This window comes from Oreochromis niloticus, linkage group LG8 (assembly GCF_001858045.2).
Source record: "Oreochromis niloticus isolate F11D_XX linkage group LG8, O_niloticus_UMD_NMBU, whole genome shotgun sequence".
NCBI classification, from domain to species: domain Eukaryota; kingdom Metazoa; phylum Chordata; class Actinopteri; order Cichliformes; family Cichlidae; genus Oreochromis; species Oreochromis niloticus.
In genome coordinates this window covers 26,114,731-26,134,124 of record NC_031973.2, presented here as the reverse complement: position 1 = coordinate 26,134,124, position 19,394 = coordinate 26,114,731, and the positions used below count along the sequence as shown (strand labels likewise).

Sequence of the window (19,394 nt, the reverse complement as noted above, 5' to 3'; positions counted from 1 at the left end):
AATTTTTCAGTCAGCTATGCGTTCTAATGAGCAGTGCCAAATCCATTTCTAAATTTCACATAAGTAAAAAGTTAGCTTACAATATTTTACTCTTAATGTCTTGAATTGGATAAAAAAACAAAAAGTAAACTAAACAAAAATCTACACCCTCTTTTCTAAAGTTTTACTCATAAGGACATAATAAAAATCATTTGGTTCTTAACATGTCTTAATATTAGATCCTTATACAAATACATCATCAATCATTATTTGTTTAATAAAAAAGTAACCCTCACTGCTTCCATATGAATTAGGAAGAATTAAGAGTAGTAGTAAGTATCAGGTGATGCTTGTACTTGCAGATTGCTGCTTGAGCCTGGTTCTGCTGGAGGTTTCTTCCTGTTAAAAGGGAGTTTTTCTTTCCTACTGTCACCAAGTGCTTGCTTAAAAGGGCTCATTTGATTGTTGGGGTTTAGTCTGTATTTTGTAGTGTATTGCACACACACACACATTCCAGTTGTAAAATAAAATCAAAATTCTCATAATTTTCAGTAATGAGATTTGACTTGAGCAGTGACTGCTTTGCGTTTAATAACTTTGTGTACCATCAACTATTACTGGCTTCCAAATGCATTCTTTGAGCTTAAATTGTTCAAGAGCTGCTTTTAAGTCTAGACACATCCTTAATGTCAAATCCAGTTATAATCTTGGAGATCAATGCCCAAGATAACAAACACTTGGAAAGTTTATCATCTGTGTGAGCTGTATCTCTGGCAGAGGTCACCCTCCTTTGGCATTCATTCTTTTCTTGAGCTGCAGTTGCTCCACAGCGCGGATTTATAACAAAAGCTCAGCACCAACTGCATGACATCACATGCCAAGCTAATCACTTTTCTCCACCCATGTTCAATGGGGGATTTGACCTAAATATAGTTGTTTGCTGTCTATGCTAATGCATGTTATAAAAGCAGTAACTGCCAACTCTTTGGACGTTTTTCTGTTTCATTGTCTTCTGGCTGTGACGGCTACTGACTTAACCAGCAGGAGCTCTGATTCAGGTGTGTCTAGGAGGAGCCATACGCAGATTTTCTGGGGTAAGATTTGATCAGGATGATGATCAAATTCATTAATAGATCATCATTCTAACATTAACCCTGGATCTTTTAGTCCCCTGGGGTGTACACTGCAGAGATGAGTTCAGACGCTGACATGGCTGTTTTTGGGGAGGCCGCTCCATATCTGAGGAGACCTGAACGAGAGAGGATTGAAGCTCAGAACAAGCCCTTTGATGCCAAAACTGCAGTGTTTGTGGCAGATCCAAAGGAGCTCTTTGTTAAAGGCACATTGCAAAGCAAAGAGGGTGGCAAAGCGACTGTTAAAACTCTGTCAGGACAGGTACATCTGCTCTATGTATCTCTATACTGGAGATTTATAGGCCACGTTGGCACATTTTATTTAGTTTGTCCACTGATGAGCTTTTTAATGTACTTTACATTACAGAAGTAATATAGAGAGCAGGCACTAACTTCATATATTCTTAATGACAGTGTCTTTTCTTACCATCACAGGTTGTAACAGTGAAGGAAGATGAAATCTTCCCTATGAACCCACCCAAGTTTGATAAGATTGAGGACATGGCCATGATGACACACCTTAATGAGGCGGCTGTGCTGTATAACCTCAAAGAGCGTTACGCAGCTTGGATGATCTATGTGAGTACTGCACTATTTAGATATTGTGGTCATTCCCAGACAATGCCTGACAAGCTGCTGCTCAACTGAAGCATGCAGACCAACAGCAGAGGTGCAGTCAGCTGAGGGTTTATTTGGTCTGACAGTAGCTACTTTTTCTTTTCTTTTTGTCTTTTTTTTCCTCTTTGAGGTTATAGAAAAAGTCTAGGGAAGTGTATACCTAGATCTATCCTTGAGTATCTTCCTGGACAAGTGAGCCTATTCTATTTTTCAAGAAGTGTTATAAATGAAACTAAACATAAATTTTCATTATTTGCAGGCCAAATGCAAGTTCACTGGCAGACAGACTTAAGCAAAAAGCAAACTTCATTCGGGCTGATCTCAGAGTCCAGAATTGCACCATCCATTACAAGTTGAGGAAACCAAAATTCACAAAACTTCAGAAACAGACAACAGGCTTCAGAAACTTGGACAAAGAATGAGGGAAGGACAACCTTATCTATACATAGGACACAGCAAAGTAACAAGAAGCAAGTGAAGATAATCAAAGACAATGTGTCACGAGGGGAAGTAAAATCAAATGTTAAGCATAAATTTAAAAAATAAATAAATGGAAACATAAATATAAACAATTTATTTATAAATAAATTTGGAATATATAAATAAACTTTAAAATTGAATTGGCACAGGAGGATAAGATAGTCAACAATGAGGGAACAAATTAAACTCTAATTAAGAGTAACATGCAACAAGAACTACAAGTTCCCAAAAAGCTAAATAAAGAATAAATAAAGAACAATAAACAAAACTATAAACACCTAGCAAACACCTAGCCTAATTTTGTCCAATACTCATAGTTTTAAGTGATGGAATTTTAAAAAATGGCAGCCAGTCCAAAATCCAGGTAAAATGTATGTATAAATATAAAAATGACATTACTTAAGTCATCTAATGAATGATGACAGTGTGAATCAAAGTATCTTTTATTCTAAAAGGCCAACCTAAAAACTATCCAGTATTATTTACCAGAAGAAAGAAAACAATACATTTGAACCATAAACAGAACAACACAAAAAGAGAAAATCCAATTAAATTAAATGTTGTATATACTTCTGACTTTAGAATTAAGACTTCATAGTTACCACTTACACGCCTGTCCTTATAATCCATCACATCCTCTGTCATGAGAATCAGTGTCACCTGTGTCCTAAGCTGCCTGGTCAACAACATACATATATGGTTTGCTTTGAGACTAATTTCACCAGGCAGACTAATTAAAAAGCAATAATTATTATGTCAGATAAAGCTAATAAGCCCCATTGACTACAAATGTTGCTTTTGGTTGTAGACCTACTCTGGGTTGTTCTGTGTCACTGTGAACCCTTACAAGTGGCTCCCAGTGTACAACCAGGAGGTGGTGGTAGCCTACAGGGGTAAAAAGCGCCAGGAGGCTCCGCCACACATCTTCTCCATTTCCGACAATGCATATCAGTCAATGCTTACTGGTAAGCTTAAAAGTTATATTTACCATTTTCATGTCATCCAGTGCACCTCTCTAACATGACTGTTTGCTTTTTTTTTGTTTTTGTTTTTTTTAGATAGAGAAAACCAGTCCATCCTCATCACGTAAGCTGCACTCAAAAGATGGTACAACAGCCTGTCTTTGTTACTTGATAAAAGATTTCTGATTGCACTTTATGTACTGTAGTGGAGAATCCGGTGCAGGAAAGACTGTCAACACCAAGCGTGTCATCCAGTACTTTGCGACAATCGCAGGCTCTGGGGACAGGAAAAAAGATGCTGCTGTCACTGGAAAATTACAGGTAATTTTAAAATATATGTGGACTATTCATCAGCTTGTCTATATTTTTAATATTTTACATTGTTTGTTGTCTTACTTAAGGGGAATCTGGAGGATCAAATCATCTCTGCTAACCCTTTGCTAGAAGCCTTTGGAAATGCCAAGACTGTCAGAAATGATAACTCTTCACGCTTTGTAAGTAAAGACTTTTTTATTTATTTTCACTCTTAGTGTTCTTTTGCACTCCATAGATAATGTGATTTACCTTTTCAGGGCAAATTCATCAGGATCCACTTTGGAACCACAGGAAAGCTGGCTTCTGCTGATATTGAGACTTGTGGGTATTAATAAGTAATAAAATCTTGTCAGGATTTGTTCTATGCTTTATTAAGCTAATTTTGTGTGTTTTTGGTAGATTTACTGGAAAAATCCAGAGTAACATTTCAACTGGCCGCAGAGAGGAGTTACCATATTTTCTACCAGATAATGTCCAACAAGAGGCCTGAGCTCATAGGTGACACAAGAAATGACACCATTGCAACAAAGTCATATACACAATGTGCGTATGGTGCAAGGCACTAAATTGAGGGCTTGTTATTTTCTTTCCAGAAACTCTCCTCATTACCACTAACCCCTACGACTACCCATTTGTCAGCCAGGGGGAGATCAGCGTGGCGAGTATTGATGACAGTGAAGAATTGATGGCCACTGATGTAAGTCAGATTAACGTTTCCTGCTTTTCCGTCACTGCTAACTTTGCTCTTAGATCAGCTCGACTTTCATGTGCATTCAGAGTGCTATTGACATCCTGGGCTTCACTGGAGAGGAGAAGATTGGCATCTATAAGCTGACAGGTGCTGTGATGCATTATGGGAATATGAAGTTCAAGCAGAAGCAGAGAGAGGAGCAGGCAGAGCCAGACGGCACAGAGGGTAATTGTTATTCATAATGTTCCACCTTAATGTTTTTACTTATCTTTATAAATATATATCTTTTGTGCTCATTATCATTTGTTTTTTAGTATATGCAAATATAGATTTTAATCTTTTCAAACCTTAGAATCTCCTCCTCTTTTATCACACTCTGCCTTTATTTTTTCTTCTCTTCTCTTTTTTCTTTGACAAGTGGCTGACAAAGCAGCTTACCTGATGGGTCTGAACTCTGCAGACCTGCTGAAAGCTTTGTGTTATCCAAGAGTAAAGGTTGGCAATGAGTATGTGACCAAAGGGCAGACTGTTCAGCAGGTAACTTGCAAATGTTATGTTTGTCATGAAGAGCTGTGTGGCAGGCAGGAGTTGGACCCAAGATGCAGGCACTCAGACTCGAGGGATGAACTCAAAAAACTCAGCTTTATTTGCTGACAGGGGAAACGCATACAAAACTAAACTACACTGGGAGAATATAAACTTACACTTTGCAGAGAGGCACACAAGGAAACACACAGCTTGAGGGACGACGCGACATTGACTCAGAGAAACACAGGGTTTAAATACACTGGGAAGTAACGAGGGGAATGAGACACAGAAGGAGAGCACAGCTGGGGGAAATCAGGACTGACTAGACAAGGAAGCGTAAACTGAACACATTCACATAAGACACGGACCTTCAAAGTAAAGCAGGAAGTATGACACAGAGACGCGAACTAGACAGGGTGGAGACAGCAACTAAGAAACACAGAGACGTAAACCATAAGGCAGAGGGCTCTAAGAACCGAAAGCCACAGAGGGAAACTCAAACATGCAGACAAAGACTTACACAGAACAGAGGGGACACAGAGAAACATGAAGGGCAAGGGATCAAAACTAGAAACCATAGAATAACTCACACAAGTACAATAATACAAAAATCACAAAGAACTAAATACGCTGGGTCAGGAGACCCAGGACCCTGACAATGTTATTCCTCACAAGTGTTAATGGACACATAGAAAGGTTCATACCAGGTGCACAGGTGGAAATTCATCCTCTTATAATAATAGTAATAATAATAATAATAATAATAATAATAATAATAATACATTTTATTTATAGGCACCTTTAAAGACCTTCAAGGTCACCTTACATTAGTACAAAAAAATAAAAAATAAAAACATAAGGTAAATGAAAAATAAAAAACAAGTATGAAAACATAAAATCTCAACAAGGTAAAAATAGACTAACACAGAATCATGATGAAGGGTATGCAATAGTGAATAGATGGGTTTTAAGGTGCAATTTAAAAGTGGAGAGAGAGTTTGTAGTCTGGAGATCTGGTGGAAGTGCATCCACACGGAGGTGAACTTGAAGCTAATGGAGCTGTTTAAGAACAGGTGTTATATGTTCAGTCTCATCCTCTTATCTACTTTATTTTCAGTGTTTGCCTTGGTACAGGTTTTTGCAAAACTATTGGCACTAACTTAATCAGCTTTGTGAAGTTCATATTGTGTATTGATCATTTGTATTATTAGATGTCAGCAGAGGCTTGTCAAAGGCTTAATGTCTTTGAATCCATCAGTTGTGTTGATGCTAGAATATAGCCGGCTTAGCTCAGTGCATTGAGTGGGCAACCACATGCTATATGACTGAGAGTGACCAGCCTGGGTTCGAGTCCACCCCGTGGCCCTTAGCCGCGTGTCTTTCCCACTCTCTCTGCCCCCGCTTTCCTGTTGTTTCTTCACTGTGTCTATCAAATGAAGCTGAAAAAAGGCCAAAAAAATAGAATATAGCAAGGAACCCTAACCTTACAGTCCTGAGAACTCTGATATTTAATCCTGTACTTTGGGGAAAAAATAACATCTTGGAAAAATGTGGGTTAATTGTTTCTGATGTGTGCTAGAATTACTTTTTTCGTGTTCCCTGATTGTTAAGACCTTGTAGAACATTCTGAAATGACAATTGTATGTATTTTGAGAGCTCAGGGTTGGAGTTTGTGTTCATCAAAGAGGACGGCAGGCACATGTCTTCTGGACTAAACATGGCATGTGAAATAAGTTAAACATCTAGCAAATATAGAGTCCTATGGTTTTATCAAATTAACAGTAATCTTGCTCTGTTTATAGATATTGTCTTGAAGTGTGTTGCGCACAACAACCTTACAACATGATGATATAAAAGTTGCTGTTGAAATCTACAAAATGTCATTATGTACAGGTCTACAATTCTATTGGTGCTTTGGCCAAATCAGTCTATGAGAAGATGTTTCTCTGGATGGTCCTCCGCATTAATCAGATGCTTGACACTAAGCAACCTCGGCAGTTCTTTATTGGCGTCCTGGACATTGCTGGATTTGAAATCTTTGATGTAAGTTTTTCTTTCTATGGTCCATCTATGATTATTTGTAGAAAAAAATAAGCTCTATAATAAATTCCATGTTTTGCAGTATAACAGTCTGGAACAGTTGTGTATCAATTTCACCAACGAGAAACTGCAACAGTTTTTCAACCATCACATGTTTGTGCTGGAGCAAGAGGAGTATAAGAAGGAAGGCATCGAGTGGGAGTTCATTGACTTTGGGATGGACCTGGCTGCCTGTATCGAGCTCATTGAGAAGGTTTGTTTATTCAGATGCAATATGACCCTGGGCAAAGATCCAGAAAGAAATCCCTGTGATCCCAACAGGATTTTCTGACTCACTATCTTCAACAGCCAATGGGCATCTTTTCCATCCTTGAAGAGGAGTGTATGTTCCCTAAGGCTTCAGACACGACCTTTAAAAACAAGTTGTATGACCAACATCTTGGAAAATCCAGCAACTTTCAGAAGCCCAAGTCTGTCAAAGGCAAGGCTGAAGCTCATTTCTCTTTGGTGCACTATGCCGGGACTGTGGATTACAGCATCACAGGCTGGTTAGACAAAAACAAGGACCCACTGAATGAAACTGTCGTCCAACTCTACCAGAAAGCCAGCCTGAAACTACTGGCTTTCCTCTATTCTAACTATGCTTCTTCTGAGGGTAGGAGTATGAATACCTAATATTTTATTCTCTATTAAAATTGCCAGTTTTTAATATTCTAAATACATGAAAACAATGATTATTTTAAAGAAAACACAGGTGGAAGTGGTGCTGTTAAGAAAGCAGCAAAGAAGAAGGGCGCATCGTTCCAGACTGTGTCAGCCCTCTTTAGGGTAACTTTGTGCTGAAAATCTGATCAACAAAATTCAGAAAAAATATTCTGATTGAAAAAATAAATCATCACTGATCATCTCTAACAGGAGAATCTGGGAAAGCTAATGACAAACCTGAGGAGCACCCACCCTCACTTTGTTAGGTGCCTGATCCCAAATGAAACTAAAACTCCAGGTATTCCTCATGACATTTCAGACTATTTCACTTGTACTGTATGTATGGCAGCCTGAATACAGCCTAAGGAGTGTGTGGCTCTACCTGACTTGTAGGGATTATGGAGCACCATCTGGTCATCCATCAGCTGAGATGTAATGGTGTGTTAGAAGGAATCAGGATCTGCAGGAAGGGCTTTCCCAGTCGGATCCTGTATGGGGATTTCAAGCAAAGGTAATAAACAAAAGTTTGTTTTTCTGATAATATTTTAAAAATGTTGTGTAACAAGAGATTTCTTTGTTTAGGTACAAAGTACTGAATGCCAGTGTGATTCCTGAAGGACAATTCATTGACAACAAGAAAGCTTCCGAGAAGCTCTTGGGATCTATCGATGTAGATCACACACAGTATAAGTTCGGACATACCAAGGTAATTCACTTTGAGTGTAAGTGAAGGCTTCGCCATATGTGAAATGATATATGGTGAAACTGAAATTTACTGTAGGAATGGAGACAGTATTTATCACACATTGCATTTTCCTACAAGTGAACAGTCCCCCTACTCTTAGGTTCAAAGTTCACAGTTCAATTGTTGCTACCTGGCTAGCCCAGCTACTCCCATCTCATGTTCGTATACCACTAAGCAGATTTTTGGTAGCACCAAACCTTTGCCCCACAGTCAAACAGACTCCATCATCATCTTGTTCAACTATAGTCAGTAACAGTAATCCAAATACTAGTGAAGAACTGTTTCAGGTGGCTAGTTTACTGAGGTTGCAGAACAAGAACTACAAATTACTACTGCACTTCAAGATATTGGATACAAAGTAGCTCCACTGGGTGAGGACTGCCCTGAAGAGGCAAATGATTATTGTTCTGTTGTTTTTTGTAACCAAGAAGTTTTAGTATTATTGAGAACAGAGGGTCTGAACATAGTGTTGTAGTTTTTAAGAGACATGCCGATGTTTCTTTTCTTTCGTAGGTGTTCTTCAAAGCAGGACTTTTGGGTCTGCTGGAAGAGATGAGGGATGAAAAACTTGCCTCTCTCATCACAATTACTCAGGCTTTGTGCCGTGGCTTTCTCAGAAGGAAGGAATTTCAGAAAATGATGGCGAGAAGGTAATCAAAATTAGGCCAGAGTAAACTCAAGGTCATTGGTCAGCACACTAAATACAGTAGAACTTTTTGTTCCACCTCTTTCCAGAGAGTCTATTTATATCATTCAGTACAATATTCGCTCTTTCATGAATGTGAAACACTGGCCATGGATGAAGCTTTACTTTAAGATCAAGCCACTCTTGAGGAGTGCTGAGACTGAGAAGGAGATGGCCATGATGAAAGTTGAATTTGCCAAGTGTAAGGAGGATTTAGCCAAAGCTGAGGCTAAGAAGAAGGAGCTAGAAGCCAAAATGGTTTCTCTACTTCAAGAAAAGAACGACTTGTGTCTACAGATTCAAGCTGTGAGGAGAAAAACTATGAATTTTGTAATATACGAGTCGAGTGCAGTCTGCATAAATGCTAAATGTGATTTTTGTTAAACAGGAAAGTGAGAGTTTGGCAGATGCAGAGGAGCGATGCGAGGGACTGATAAAGAACAAGATCTTACTGGAGGCTAAAGCCAAAGAACTAAGCGAGAGACTGGAGGATGAGGAGGAGCTGAACGCTGAACTGACTGCCAAGAAGAGGAAGCTAGAAGATGAATGCTCTGAGCTGAAGAAGGACATTGATGATTTGGAGCTCACCTTGGCTAAAGTGGAGAAAGAAAAGCATGCCACTGAAAACAAGGTGTGTTTTTGGTGGTCACCTAACCCTGTGTACTTTAAAAGAAGGCAAAATTGACTCATTTTGAAAAAACATAAATACTTTATCATGTGTTTGTCAGTTTCCTTTGTTTCCTTTGTTTGTTTGTCAATTAGAAGAACAATAAAAAATATATATATATTACGCAATCTGATTGATTAGAGTTGCAGTTACGGTTAGGGTCATCACTGATGACAACTTCGACCTCAGAAGGTTAAGATACATGTTTTTACACATTCAGGTGAAGAATCTGACAGAAGAAATGTCGTGTCTTGATGACACTATTGCTAAGTTATCCAAGGAGAAGCTGGCCCTCCAAGAGGTCCACCAGCAGACACTAGATGATCTGCAAGCAGAAGAAGACAAAGTCAACTCTCTAACCAAAGCTAAGATCAAGCTGGAGCAACAAGTTGATGATGTAAGTCTATATAGCCAGTAGTTGGTTGTTTTTAAATCAAACCACTCATCATGTAAAATGTGTATATCCCCATGGATTAGCTTGAGGGCTCTCTAGAACAAGAAAAGAAAGTTCGAATGGATGTCGAGAGGGCTAAAAGAAAGCTTGAAGGAGATCTGAAACTGGCTCAGGAATCCATAATGGATTTGGAAAATGGCAATCAACAGCTGAAGGAGCACCTCAAAAAGTATGTATGGGCACATCGTTGTTTAGGTATAATTCTGAGCTCCTAATGCTTGCTTATATAAATAGATACGATTTTGCGCAACAGGAAAGATTTTGAATTAAGCCAACTTGTGTCAAAAATTGAGGATGAGCAAAGTGCAGCTGTACAATGTCAGAAGAGGATCAAGGAGCTTCAGGTACCTACAGCAGAAATCTGGTGAATTCTTTTTTTCAAATATCTTGAAATCTTAAAGTCAGTGAATGTTATTGGGGTTTTTTTGTTGCTTTAACAAGGCATGCAATGAAGAGCTGGTGGAAGAGCTTGAAGTTGAGCGTGTTGCTAGGGCCAAGGTGGAAAAGCAAAGGTGTGATCTTTCCAGAGAGCTAGAGGAGATCAGTGAGAGGCTGGAGGAGGCTGGAGGAGCCACGACTGCTCAAGTAGAGCTGAACAAGAAGCGAGAGGCTGAGTTTCAAAAATTAAGACGAGACCTCGAAGAATCGACCCTACACCACGAGGCCATCGCTGCAGCTTTAAGAAAGAAGCACGCTGACAGTGTGGCTGAGCTGGGAGAGCAGATTGACAGTCTGCAGAGAGTCAAGCAGAAGCTAGAAAAGGAGAAAAGTGAGTACAAGTTGGAGAATGATGACCTGTCTAGCAACATGGAGATCATGGTCAAAGCAAAGGTAAGCTAAGTTAAGACATTCATACTGATGAACACATATAATAATATAACATCACCATTGCCTACATGATGCAGGTTCCATGTGTTTTCTGCAGCTAATCTCAGCAGATCATTTAACCTTCTGAGATCTAAATGGTCATAACCTTAACTCAGTTAGGGTTATCATCTAATTAGTCTATAACTTAGACCTCAGAGGGCAGAGTTGTGTGCATTTAAACTGGAAGGATCCCACAAACTTTTACACTTACACTACAGAGACAATCTGGCTTGATCATCTGGACGTAACAGTCATTTGACATTTAATTGCTCTTTACCTCTGCCCATTTTTGCCCACATCTTGACTCCTAATCAACTGTTCCCTCACTGTTTAAAGTTCCCAAATTGATATCATGTTTTGCCGTATCATTATATATAAAGATACCAATTTTGGTAAGAAGTTTGGCCTCTGAAAGTAAAGTGGGAATAGTGCATTCAGAATAATGTCATCAGCAATTAGTTGATTCTATCTTGCATATAATCAGTATGTTAGAAATACAAATAAAACTGTTATCCATATTATCAGATTAATTATGAAAAGCTGTGCCACTCTCTGGAAGACCACCTGAGTGAATACAAAACGAAACATGATGAGAACACACATCTGATCACTGAAGTAAATGCTCAAAAGGCAAGACTTCAGAATGAAAATGGTAAGCAGCTGATTAAAAGGTTTATGGAGTGAAAGTGCTCTTCTTTTTTATGCCTCATTTTCTAAACCCTCTCAAACAGGTGAGCTCTCTCGTCTGCTTGAGGAGAAAGAAGCAATACTGTCTCAGATGTTGAGGTCCAAGCTTGCCTTTACCCAGCAAGTCGAGGAATTGAAGAGACAGGTTGAGGAAGAAATAAAGGTTTGTTTCCACGGTGCCTATCGGTACCTGTTAAGTTAGTGCTAAGGTATGCTATATCTTAGCATAGCTTAGATTAGTTTAGCTTAACTTAATTCAGAAGGAAAGAAATGCATTCATTATCTTGGTCCCCTAAGTTGGCTCAGTTAGATTTTTTTAACTGTTGTGGAGAACTGGTCTCCTACACTGGTTTTAAAGGAAAAGTCAGAAGTTTTGCAGAATAGGTTTGTTTACTAGTGGATAATTAGCATAAGACCAGAAACCAGTCTGTCTGTGTCCAAAGTTAAAAAGCAAAATGTAACTAGCCAAGGCTAAAGCTAAATATAGGACAAGGAGCAATACTATTCAAAGAGGTACAGATGTTTTCATCTTTCGGCTTCTAGTCTTCCTATTATTAAAACTAACTTTAACAGCTTTAGCTTTGTTGTACAAATATTTCTATCTAACACTCTAATAAATGTACTTATACTCATATTTAAAAAAACACCAAACTTGCCAATGTATACAGTGACAGTATTATTTGACCCTTTATGTGTAGTTTTGTAAATAAAAATCCAAATCTGCCTCCGTGTCAGGCAAAGAATGCCCTGTCCCATGCTCTTCAATCTGCCCGCCATGACTGTGATTTGCTAAGGGAGCAGTATGAGGAGGAACAAGAAGCCAAGGCTGAGCTCCAGAGAGGAATGTCCAAGGCCAACAGTGAGGTGGCTCAGTGGAGAACCAAGTATGAGACTGATGCAATCCAGCGCAACGATGAATTGGAAGAAGCAAAGTGAGACTTTTTCTCAAACACATAGATATGTAGATTTTTTTTTTAAAATTATAGAATAAGAAAATTGCCATTATTGTGGATTCCCAACTTTCTCAGGAAAAAGCTTGCACAGCGTTTGCAGGAGGCTGAGGAGGCAATTGAGGCTGTGAATGCCAAGTGTTCGTCTTTGGAGAAGACAAAGCAAAGGCTGCAGGGAGAAGTGGAGGACCTCATGGCTGACGTGGAAAGAGCAAATGCTCAAGCAGCTGGTCTGGATAAAAAGCAGAGGAGCTTTGATAAGGTCACTGAAGCATCTTGTAACCCACTGCTGCTAACAGTCAAAGCATTTCATAAAGGCCCAGATTCTGCCTTAGACAAACTACTTTTTCTGTTTTCTATAGATTCTTTCCGAGTGGAAGCAGAAATACGAGGAAACTCAGGCTGAACTGGACGGTGTACAGAAAGAGTCTCGCTCCCTTAGTACTGAACTCTTCAAAACAAAGAATTCTTATGAGGAAGCATTGGACCAGCTCGAAGTCCTCAAACGAGAGAACAAAAACCTGCAACGTATGTAGATGATTTCTTAAAGATGGTTCATCACATTCATTTACCCATGCAATCATCCATGCATTCATCTATGTATCTGTCCATTCAACCATCCATCGACTGCTCACAGCAGCTGTGATCGCCTGCTGTTTAAACATCATGTTTGCAAGAGGCAGCCAATCAGAAGATAGTTGGCTTGAAGAGAGAATATCCTTAAAATAGAGGTATTAAAATGTTGATGAACTAAGCGGTAAAGTGTAAATAAATAAAGATTATTTTGAACTGAATCATGCAAATCTACTCTAGTAGTGCAGGAATAAAATTACTGAGCTCAGATTTACAATAATAGCTCCCTTTTTAGAAAATAACTGATTATTTTTCATATGATCAGTAACTGAGCGTTACATGTTGTTTTACATATATAGAAGAAATTTCTGATCTGACTGAACAGCTCGGCGAGAACGGCAAAGCCATTCATGAGCTGGAGAAGACTAAGAGGCAAAATGAAACTGAGAAGACAGAGATTCAGACTGCTTTGGAGGAAGCTGAGGTGACCTAATCTGATTTTTTTTAGACATGATTCACGCAAACCTTATTATTCTTTTTTTTCCCTTCTGTGTAACTGTTCAGTCTTTTTACTCTAGGCTTCTCTGGAGCATGAGGAATCCAAAATTTTGCGTATTCAGTTGGAGCTCACTCAGGTCAAAGGGGACATCGATCGCCGGATGGCAGAGAAGGATGAGGAGATTGAGCAGATGAAACGCAACCACCAGCGTGTTTTGGAGACAATGCAGTCAGCTCTAGATGCTGAGATGCGCAGCAAGAATGATACCGTTCGAATTAGGAAAAAGATGGAGACTGACCTCAACGACATGGAGATACAGCTTAGCCATGCCAATCGACAGGCTGCTGAAGCCCAGAAGCAGCTGAGGAACATGCAAAGCCACCTCAAAGTAGAATATGAAACGCCACTTTAAGTACAAGATTCATCAGTTATGAATCTCTAATCGTGGGTAAATTAGACATCATCTTTCTCTCTGTAGGAACAAACCATTCACCTGGATGAGGCTCTGCAGAACCAGGAGGACCTGAAAGAGCAGGTGGCCATGGTGGAGCGCAAGAGCAGCCTGCTACAGGCAGAAGTGGAGGAGCTGCGGGCTGCTCTGGAACAGTCAGAAAGAAGCCGGAAATTAGCTGAAGGGGAAGTAGCTGATGCCTGTGAGCGAGTCGGGCTGTTACACTCTCAGGTAACTCGTAAGAGTGAAAAAAGCTCTTTTCTTTTTTAGCTTTGAATCCAGTATGTATGCTATGGATTTAGCTTTAAATCCAGTAGTGTCAAGGTGTGTGCTGTGTGGCAGGCAGGAGTGAGGACCCAGTCGCAGGACTCAGAAACAGATGGTTAAACTCAAAGCGCAGCCTTTATTGCTGGGAAACTCAGATGCCAAAGTACAGAGAACCGAACATAATAACTGGAAACAGAGAACTAAGAGGCTAGAGACTATGAGACTAACAAGTTACATTTAAACCAGAAGCACGGAGGAAACACACAGCACGGTGAGGGTATGTACGTTAACGATGCGACAGCAAGGAGTGAATGACAAAGGACTAAAATACACAGCGGGGTAATCAGGGAACAGGAGACAGGAGGGAAACACAGCTGGGACAAATCAAGCAGGACGACACAAGGGAGGCAAAACTAGAAACGCTAGCAAAGCACGCACGACTATCAAAGTAAAACAGGAAATATGAAACATACGCACGGACACAGACTCAGAGACCCAGACACAATAATACCAAAATACAAAAAACTCTTGAAATATAGTGAAATATCTGCAGGTGGGTAATGGGGCTGCTGATATAATATTAAATATGTTGTTGGACTTGTGAGAGTTCACGCATGAATTGTTAGCACAAGTTTCCTTTTATTGACGGCTGGTTTGTTGTCATTTGGCTGCAGAACACCAGTCTGCTCAACTCTAAGAGAAAGCTGGATGCAGATGTCAGCCAGCTGCAGGGGGAGGTGCAGGATGCCATCCAAGAGGCTCGTAATGCAGAGGAAAAAGCCAAAAAGGCCATCACTGATGTAAATGCCGTTATCCTTAATTTTATTCAGCAATCTTTCATTTTCCATTTTTCAATGACAAAGTAGACTTTGAACATCAACCTAACCTCCTGTGCAAATGTAGGCAGCAATGATGGCGGAGGAACTGAAGAAAGAACAGGATACAAGCAGTCACCTGGAGAGGATGAAGAAGAACCTGGAGGCGTCTGTGAAGGATCTGCAGCACCGCCTGGACGAAGCAGAGAACCTGGCTCTGAAGGGGGGCAAGAAGCAGCTTCAGAAACTGGAAGCACGGGTATGATAGCCTTTCATAAACAGTACCTGAGAAGCATCACTTAGAACGACAACCACAGTTGATGCTAAATTTGTTGAGTGCTGACTTTAGGTGCGTGAGCTGGAGGGGGAAGTGGAACTTGAACAGAAAAGAGCTGCTGATGCCATAAAAGGAGTCCGGAAATACGAGAGGAGAATCAAGGAGCTCACTTACCAGACTGAGGAGGACAAGAAGACTGTTTTGAGACTACAGGACCTCGTAGACAAGCTGCAGCTCAAAGTCAAGGCTTACAAACGACAAAATGAAGAAGCGGTAAGATCTTCTCGTGAAGTGAAAAATTTGATATTCTCATCATTATTATTCGGTAGCTAAATGTCAGACTTTTCCTACAGGAGGAACAAGCCAACGTTCATCTTGCTAAGCTGAGGAAGGTGCAACATGAGCTGGAGGAGGCGCAGGAGCGTGCAGACATCGCTGAATCCCAGGTTAACAAGATGAGAGCTAAGAGCAGAGAGTTTGGAAAGGTAACGTTATAAACCTGAATATTTTGTTTTCTCCTGCAGTCATTCACATTTACATTATCAAGCTGTGTTTAACCACTGGTTTTGCACAGAGTCCAAAAGCATACTTGTTGCCTATGTATGGCCTAACATGGATGGAAACGGTGGGAATGGGCATCAGTGGCTACAGAGAGACTGCAGCAGGAAAATAAAAAAGAATAATTAGAGTGGATTATTTTAGATTTTTACTTATATATATATATATATATATAGATATATATATATATATATAGATATACATTTTCTTTTATTTTCCTTTTCTTCTTGTCTCAGGCTGCAGAATCCGAGTAAAACTTCCAGCGATGGCAGAACATATTAGCATAAATGGAAATGAAGAAACGTTTGTTGTTTTGCTGTGAAACTGTAGCAGAATAAAGTGATTTAAAGCATAACTGTTGTTTGTTTGTTTTTCTCTGCGTTCAATATCAGCCATCACAATCAAGTGCAATGTTCCACCCACCCACGCAACAATCACAATCTTAATATTTCATATTATATCTTAATATTACCAGAAATAAGTGGAAACTTTTCCTTGATGTGTTCATGAACTAGTAACTTCTTTTTGTGGTGCTAATTAGCCAGCTAGCAACAGCACTCTAACAGATAATCAGTTTCACAGAAGGAGTGAGAGGTTTATATATAAACTCCTATGTATGTGGGCAGTTAGCATCTAATTAGAGCAACTGTTTGCAGAGATTAGGGCAAGGCCTGGTGACATTTACATTCTGTGTTAAAATGTTTAATCTTCAGTGTCACTCATCTACATCTACTTAATCCTTGGAAGGCTCTAAAGGATTACTTCAAGATGGACTATCAATTAGGGTGTGCCACTCAACTCTCCACAACACATGGATCGTGTTTTTATTCATTTTCACTGCCTTAAAGTCCTCATCATTACAGGAACTGAATTTGTCTGGGGGACAGACTGAAAGCCAAAGTCTGACATCAACATGTTATATATCAGAAAGACTGAATAGAGTCAGAATAAGACACTTTCCATTCATTTGGTTACATTTTTTATTGGTTTTCCAGCATTTGATGAATTCCAAGAAGTTTTTGTCCTGTCTCATTGGTAATGTCATTTGAGCTTTGGTTACCTCATGAACTATTTTTGCTTAATACTTCAACAAGTTCAACAGCTAATTGATAACACTGCCTGCTTTTTGTTTTCTGCTGAGTAGTAATAGTCTGCTTGTGGAGATTGCTGCTATCAGTTAGCAGCAACACAGAAGCAGAACACTAAGCAACATTTCTTCTTTATGCCAACAGGAATCCTGATCTTGTTGCAAACATCTGAAAGCACAGTGATGGAGTTGTCATCACTGTTGCTTAGGAGGTAGAAAGTTCCTGATTTAAACCTTTTGGATGTTAGGTTGACAAAGTAATGAAAATATTGTTAAAATATAAATAAAACCTCTGTAAGAGAGAGAATATTTCTCTCATGCTCTCTTCTCTTCGTTGTGTAATACACAATAAAATTTATAATCCTTCTTATCAAATACAAAGTCTTGAATAATAACGCCTCTTGGCCATCGCTCCCTGAGACTGGTTCTTCCTGTTCAAAGGGAGTTTTTGCTTCCCACACTCGCCAAAGTGCTTTCTCATAGGTTAGCTGATTGTTGGGGGTTTCTCTGTTTTCTCTGTATTACTGCAGGATCTTTACCTTCCAATATAAAGTGCCTTTTGGCAACTATTGTTCTGACTTGGCACTACAGAAATAAAACTGAACTGAACTGAATTACAATATGAGTTGTACATGTAGCACTGGGGAGTTTCATGTGAATATGGGTGTATAATGTTTCTTTCAAAATGTACCTGTCACTTCAGTTTAGTTCACTTTAAAACGTGTTGGTTTAATCACACAAACACATTGGATTTTAATAAATGTGAATAATCTGAGAGCAGCTGCTGTGATTCATTTCTTTTCAAACATCTTTTTCCAGAAGTGTCTGCATGGGCTGTTCTCCATTTTTGTTCCCTCTTTGTCCTTTTTTTCATCTGTAGATGAAATAGACACCCAAACATTATAAAAAGAACACAAGTTGAGTCTATGAGGTGAAGTTTTGATATATACATATATATATATATATATATATATATATATATACACACACACACATATATATAGTTGAAATTAACATTAGGAAAAGAAAAAAATGGTAATGCATGTTATTTTCAGGCAGCTGGAATTACCATAGCTTCACTCTGAGTAGGAAGCTAATAGAGAGTCCAGCTGGATTCAGCCTGCTCTGCTCTGTTTTCCATGTCATGGAGTGCTGAGATGATGCCATCTCTAGCTGTGGTGAGGTTTTCATCAAAGTCCATGAGGTGGAAGGATTTTGAGTGGTTAAGAAATTTTTTGTAAATGTCTTTCACCATGTTCCAGGCCACCAATGTGCAGCCCCGGTCGAAGCAAGCCCATGTGAAAGATGCAACCAGGGAGAAGCAAACAATTGCTGCGTCGCCCAGTAGTTTACGGGTGTGACCAGCAGCTTCTTGGGCCCTGCTTTTTAGAAACGCGGCCTAACTGGAGCACTTCTTTGTGGCCTGAGGATGTGAGGGTGTGACTTCCACGAATGAGTCATCCAGAAAGAGGAACTCAAGAGCAGTATTTACCACCAAGCTGTGGTGGTCAGCTGCAACTTGATGAAAAGCATCAGTTTAGAGCGCTTACTTGTGTGAGAGCTTGTAAAAGAGCTGAGCAGCTTGTTGGACAGGTGTGTGAGGAAGGTCCTTCAAACCTGCTCTGCTTTAGGTTGGAAGACTGAAAGACACATTTGAAGACTCTCCACAGTGACCTTTATTTAGCAGGAAGAGAATTAGAGAAGAAGTGTGACGGACTGTGTTAAGGATAATTACTGGTTCATTTCAACCTTGTGCATTTTCTATTAATGCAGCTGCTTTGTATCTACGAGTCATGCCAACTCCACACTCTCCAGCTCTCATGTAGAGATTCAAGGAAGCGAGCGCTTGCCTCTTTTAGGACAAAAAAGCAGAAACTGCCTGAGGCTTTTTTTCAAACAAAGCTTGTGCATTAAAAAACATGGACATGTTGACATCAGCCATTGTTTTCTGGTCTCTGACTCCGGTTAGAGATCAGCCTGCTTTAAAAGTTTACCTATACCACTACATGTATGTGCTAACCACATGATATATTTATTGAGATTAGTGGCTATAAACTATAAAAGTGTTTATCGAGGTCACAAATCAAAAGAGCATTTGGACATGGTCCCATAGACCAACTGGACTTCTTTTATAAACCATTAAAAACAATCCAGTTTTAAGTCCCACATGGGCTTCATTGTTCAGACTGAGCCTTTTATATTCAGTCTGTGCAGCCATATCAATAGGCAATAACCCAGATTGCAACCAAACCAATTCTACTTTAAATTCTTTACTCATGAAACATCACATTTGATCGTTACCTCTCTTCTGAACAGCTTTGTGAGACATTTCTCCTCTTGAAATTCCTCCTGGAGCTCTTC

General features: G+C 39.5%; 1 protein-coding gene across 1 annotated transcript; it reads left to right on the top strand.

The window, feature by feature from the left end:
• Positions 1-993: 993 nt before the first annotated feature.
• Positions 994-16,301, top strand: LOC100710639 (myosin heavy chain, fast skeletal muscle). The gene is made up of 39 exons (XM_013273306.3): positions 994-1,073; positions 1,147-1,374; positions 1,548-1,691; positions 3,019-3,175; positions 3,269-3,296; positions 3,379-3,493; positions 3,574-3,666; positions 3,745-3,808; positions 3,887-3,985; positions 4,081-4,184; positions 4,265-4,403; positions 4,597-4,715; positions 6,600-6,749; positions 6,829-6,999; positions 7,095-7,401; positions 7,492-7,574; positions 7,662-7,749; positions 7,845-7,962; positions 8,034-8,157; positions 8,710-8,846; positions 8,932-9,187; positions 9,270-9,512; positions 9,769-9,945; positions 10,026-10,171; positions 10,256-10,346; positions 10,444-10,833; positions 11,395-11,521; positions 11,601-11,719; positions 12,292-12,488; positions 12,585-12,768; positions 12,869-13,034; positions 13,439-13,563; positions 13,658-13,966; positions 14,057-14,260; positions 14,971-15,096; positions 15,200-15,370; positions 15,461-15,661; positions 15,742-15,873; positions 16,183-16,301. The coding sequence occupies exons 2-39, from the start codon at positions 1,171-1,173 to the stop codon at positions 16,198-16,200; spliced, it is 5,826 nt and encodes a 1,941-aa protein (XP_013128760.1). The 5' UTR covers positions 994-1,073; positions 1,147-1,170; the 3' UTR covers positions 16,201-16,301.
• The last annotated feature ends 3,093 nt before the right edge of the window (positions 16,302-19,394 follow it).

Bases quoted from the DNA above. Each gene is read 5' to 3' on its own strand.
- LOC100710639 (XM_013273306.3), top strand. From the start codon at position 1,171: ATGAGTTCAGACGCTGACATGGCTGTTTTTGGGGAGGCCGCTCCATAT. The intron at 7,750-7,844 runs GTATTCCTCATG...CCTGACTTGTAG, and splicing joins AAATGAAACTAAAACTCCAG to GGATTATGGAGCACCATCTG. The intron at 15,097-15,199 runs GTAAATGCCGTT...GTGCAAATGTAG, and splicing joins CCAAAAAGGCCATCACTGAT to GCAGCAATGATGGCGGAGGA.